The sequence below is a fragment of the Aulonocara stuartgranti genome (assembly GCF_965226115.1).
Source record: "Aulonocara stuartgranti genome assembly, chromosome: 9".
Taxonomy (NCBI): domain Eukaryota; kingdom Metazoa; phylum Chordata; class Actinopteri; order Cichliformes; family Cichlidae; genus Aulonocara; species Aulonocara stuartgranti.
Genome location: NC_138960.1, coordinates 10,634,430 through 10,637,437, shown reverse-complemented (window position 1 = coordinate 10,637,437; position 3,008 = coordinate 10,634,430). Strand labels below are relative to the sequence as shown.

The 3,008-nt window shown below is 40.1% G+C and overlaps 1 protein-coding gene across 1 annotated transcript; it reads right to left on the bottom strand.

Annotated features, from left to right (window-relative positions):
* Nucleotides 1-353: 353 nt before the first annotated feature.
* rps20 (ribosomal protein S20) lies at nt 354-1,864 on the bottom strand. Its single transcript, XM_082547487.1, is given in 5 exon segments — nt 354-577; nt 702-775; nt 961-1,060; nt 1,711-1,746; nt 1,748-1,864. Coding segments are annotated over 5 exon segments (495 nt in total). The 5' UTR covers nt 1,850-1,864; the 3' UTR covers nt 354-394.
* Between the last annotated feature and the right edge of the window lie 1,144 nt (nt 1,865-3,008).

Genomic DNA, 3,008 nt, shown 5'->3' with positions numbered 1-3,008 from the left:
AGACCGGTCTCGAGACATCCAACTCTGGTTTACAGTTGTCATATTTCACTAGCCCCCTTAGTTCAAGGTTTCCCTAATAATTCTTCAACTGACAAATGTTTACACTCATTTTAACTTAGTAAAACCTTTGGCACTTTCTTTCCTTTAAGACATATTAATAAAAGGCAAATTTATATCTATTGCTTTTGAAAACTACAGCCATTCAGTGAGCGTCTAAGACTGCTTTTTCAGGTTCCTTTATTTGTACCTGTAGGCAGATTTTGCTTAAGTTTACAATTAACATCTAGACACTCATCGCAAACTTGGCCCTTTTGAGGTTTCCCACCATCACAAACCCAAACACCACCACGTCATAGTTTCCTCATTCATTGCTTTATTGAAAAATCTGGGTCATTTATGCATCAGCGATAGTGACTTCGACCTCTACACCAGGTTCGATGCTGATGGAGGTGATCTGCTTGACAATTTCAGATGGGCTGTGCAGATCAATCAGGCGCTTATGGATCCTCATCTGGAAGCGATCCCAGGTTTTGGACCCTTCACCACAGGGAGTCTTTCTGGTGGTGATGCGCAGAGTCTGGAGGAAGAGAAATGCATTTTACTTTAATAAAATGATCAAGCATTCAGGATACGCAATCAAGAAAAAGCAATTTATTCCAATGTGGTGTTAGATAAGAGTTCTGAGCCATGGTCTTCAGTACCTTGGTTGGCATGCGGACAGGTCCCTTCACCTTCAGGTTCTTTTCCTTAGCCCCACGGATCAGGTCTGCGCAGACTGCAGAGCAGAAATGCACAAAAACTTGAAAACACGGCCAGTCATCACTTTGCCTTGATTTGCTTTCCAAGCCGTGGCTCAGAATAGCGTATACATAAATCAGGGTTTATCAGTCAAATTTTTGTCCTCATAGCTCAGGTCAGGCTAAACTCACAACATTATTAACTAAATCTGAGCTTAATTACCCTTCTCCAGAGATTTGACGTTGCGGCTGGTGAGGGTGATGCGGATGCGGTGGATGGCAACCTCAGTGTCAACTGGTGCCTTGCCGGTGTCCTTAAAAGCCTGGATGTGAGGAGGAAAAAGCAGTTACTCAGGCCCATCCTTGATATTGCAGGACGATGTATTTATTAATAAAAAAAAAAAAAAAAAAGGGGTCCACAGACTATTACACAGCATGGCTTACAATTAAACAAGCCCCCCCCCCCAAAAAAAAAAAAGAAAAAAAAAAGGGGGAGATCTCAAGAACACGCGCAGCGAACTAGTTTAGGTTTGATTCCTTTTACACTGATTCGGAAGCCCGGGCAAAAGCACCTGAACGCAGCGGCAGAGAACTATAATTTGGGACACCCCGATGAATAACGACACCCAGATGATTTACTTTCAGCAACAACCGGCCCCCACAAAACGCGCGAGTCAAGAGGAAGCTTGAACTTTATATAAGAGAGTCTTCTGCCTCGCTTAGAAATGCGCCGAAACGTTAACTGTGCATTTAACATCCACAGCCGCATGAATCTACAGCTTGCTAACGTTAGTAACTATCTACAGTCCGTTTGGACGGTGTTTATGAAGGGGCTGCGAGCGCCATTAGCTGTCGGCATTAGCAGCGACACTCCGTAGAACTCTTGAGTTCAAATTACTCTACAAATTATCAAGCAATTAGCAAAAACCAGCTGCATACAACTTGTTGGTTGACATAATCAAACAGCACATACCATTGTGAATATTCCTGACCGACTTATTCGGAAAAAAATTCAAGCGAACAGCGGTGAGCCAGGAAAGCACGCCACCAACGTGGTTAGCTGTCGGTGAAAAGACCGAGCACAGGCCAGTTTCCACATATGTACTGCTCATCCGGAAGTCTTCTACTTCTTCGTTGGTGTTTCAAGCAGCTCCGTAACTAATAGCGACATCTATTAACGTGAGTTTGAAATTGCAGTGTGATCACGTATGTGCGTTTTAGATAAGACTGCAACTGTTACCTTTACTATTATTCCAGTAATAGTGATTTGTACAAACTGATAATGCCACAAATTTGTTACAGTAGTTATTGTGTTGTTACTCGTAATCTATGGCAAATTCTTCATTCCAAAATGTGCATTTAGAAGCAAGAATCAAAATCAGAATATTTTTTAATCCCAGAGGAAATTAAAAGGTCACAGTTGCTCCAACACAGTAAGAACAGTAACAAGCAAGTTAAAGTATCAATATTAAATAATACAATATTTTACAAAATAGTTCTAATGATATAAATGGTTTAATTACACAAATTTCCGCAAAATATATCCCACAAAATTGAAATATAAAGTTGACACTGAGAAGCCCCTATCGTCATATTAAACAAAAGAAACTGTTATTCCAACCCCCAGGGTACACAGTAAATAAAGCTTAACCTCCAGTAAACATGAAGCAAGAATTTTGAGTAAAATGTAAATGAAATATATAAAATCAAAGATTTATTTATTTAAATTAGCAATCATCACGGAAAATATACTTGGTATAAACTAAATCTATGCCAATCAAGTAAATTTCATTTGACCAGATTCTATTAATTCTAACATTTTACAATGTACAAATTGTATATGTAATTTAATTAGATACATTTAAAATCATTTCCTTTTTGTTTTTGTGTTTTTGTTTGTTTGCTTGCTCTGACTGTACTGGCTGTGAAAACAAGCTATGAAAACAAATCGAATCCTGCAACAAACAATTTTTTTTTCATTAACATACTGCTTCGTCAAAGGAGCTTGCAAAGAAAAGCGTCTGGACTTCTTTAAGTTGCTTGAAGACGTTTCACCTCTCATCCGAGAAGCTTCTTCAGTTCTAAGGTCAAATGGTGGAGAGTCCCAGATATAAACCTAGTGGGAGTATCCCCCCACAGAGGGACAAAAGGACCCCCTGATGATCCTCTAATCGCCTGAGCCAAGGTGGGAAACTGGGCGTGGGTCCCAATCAGCCAGAGTTTCGGGTGTGTTCATTGTGAAACCTGGCCCCACCTTATCATGCGAATTCC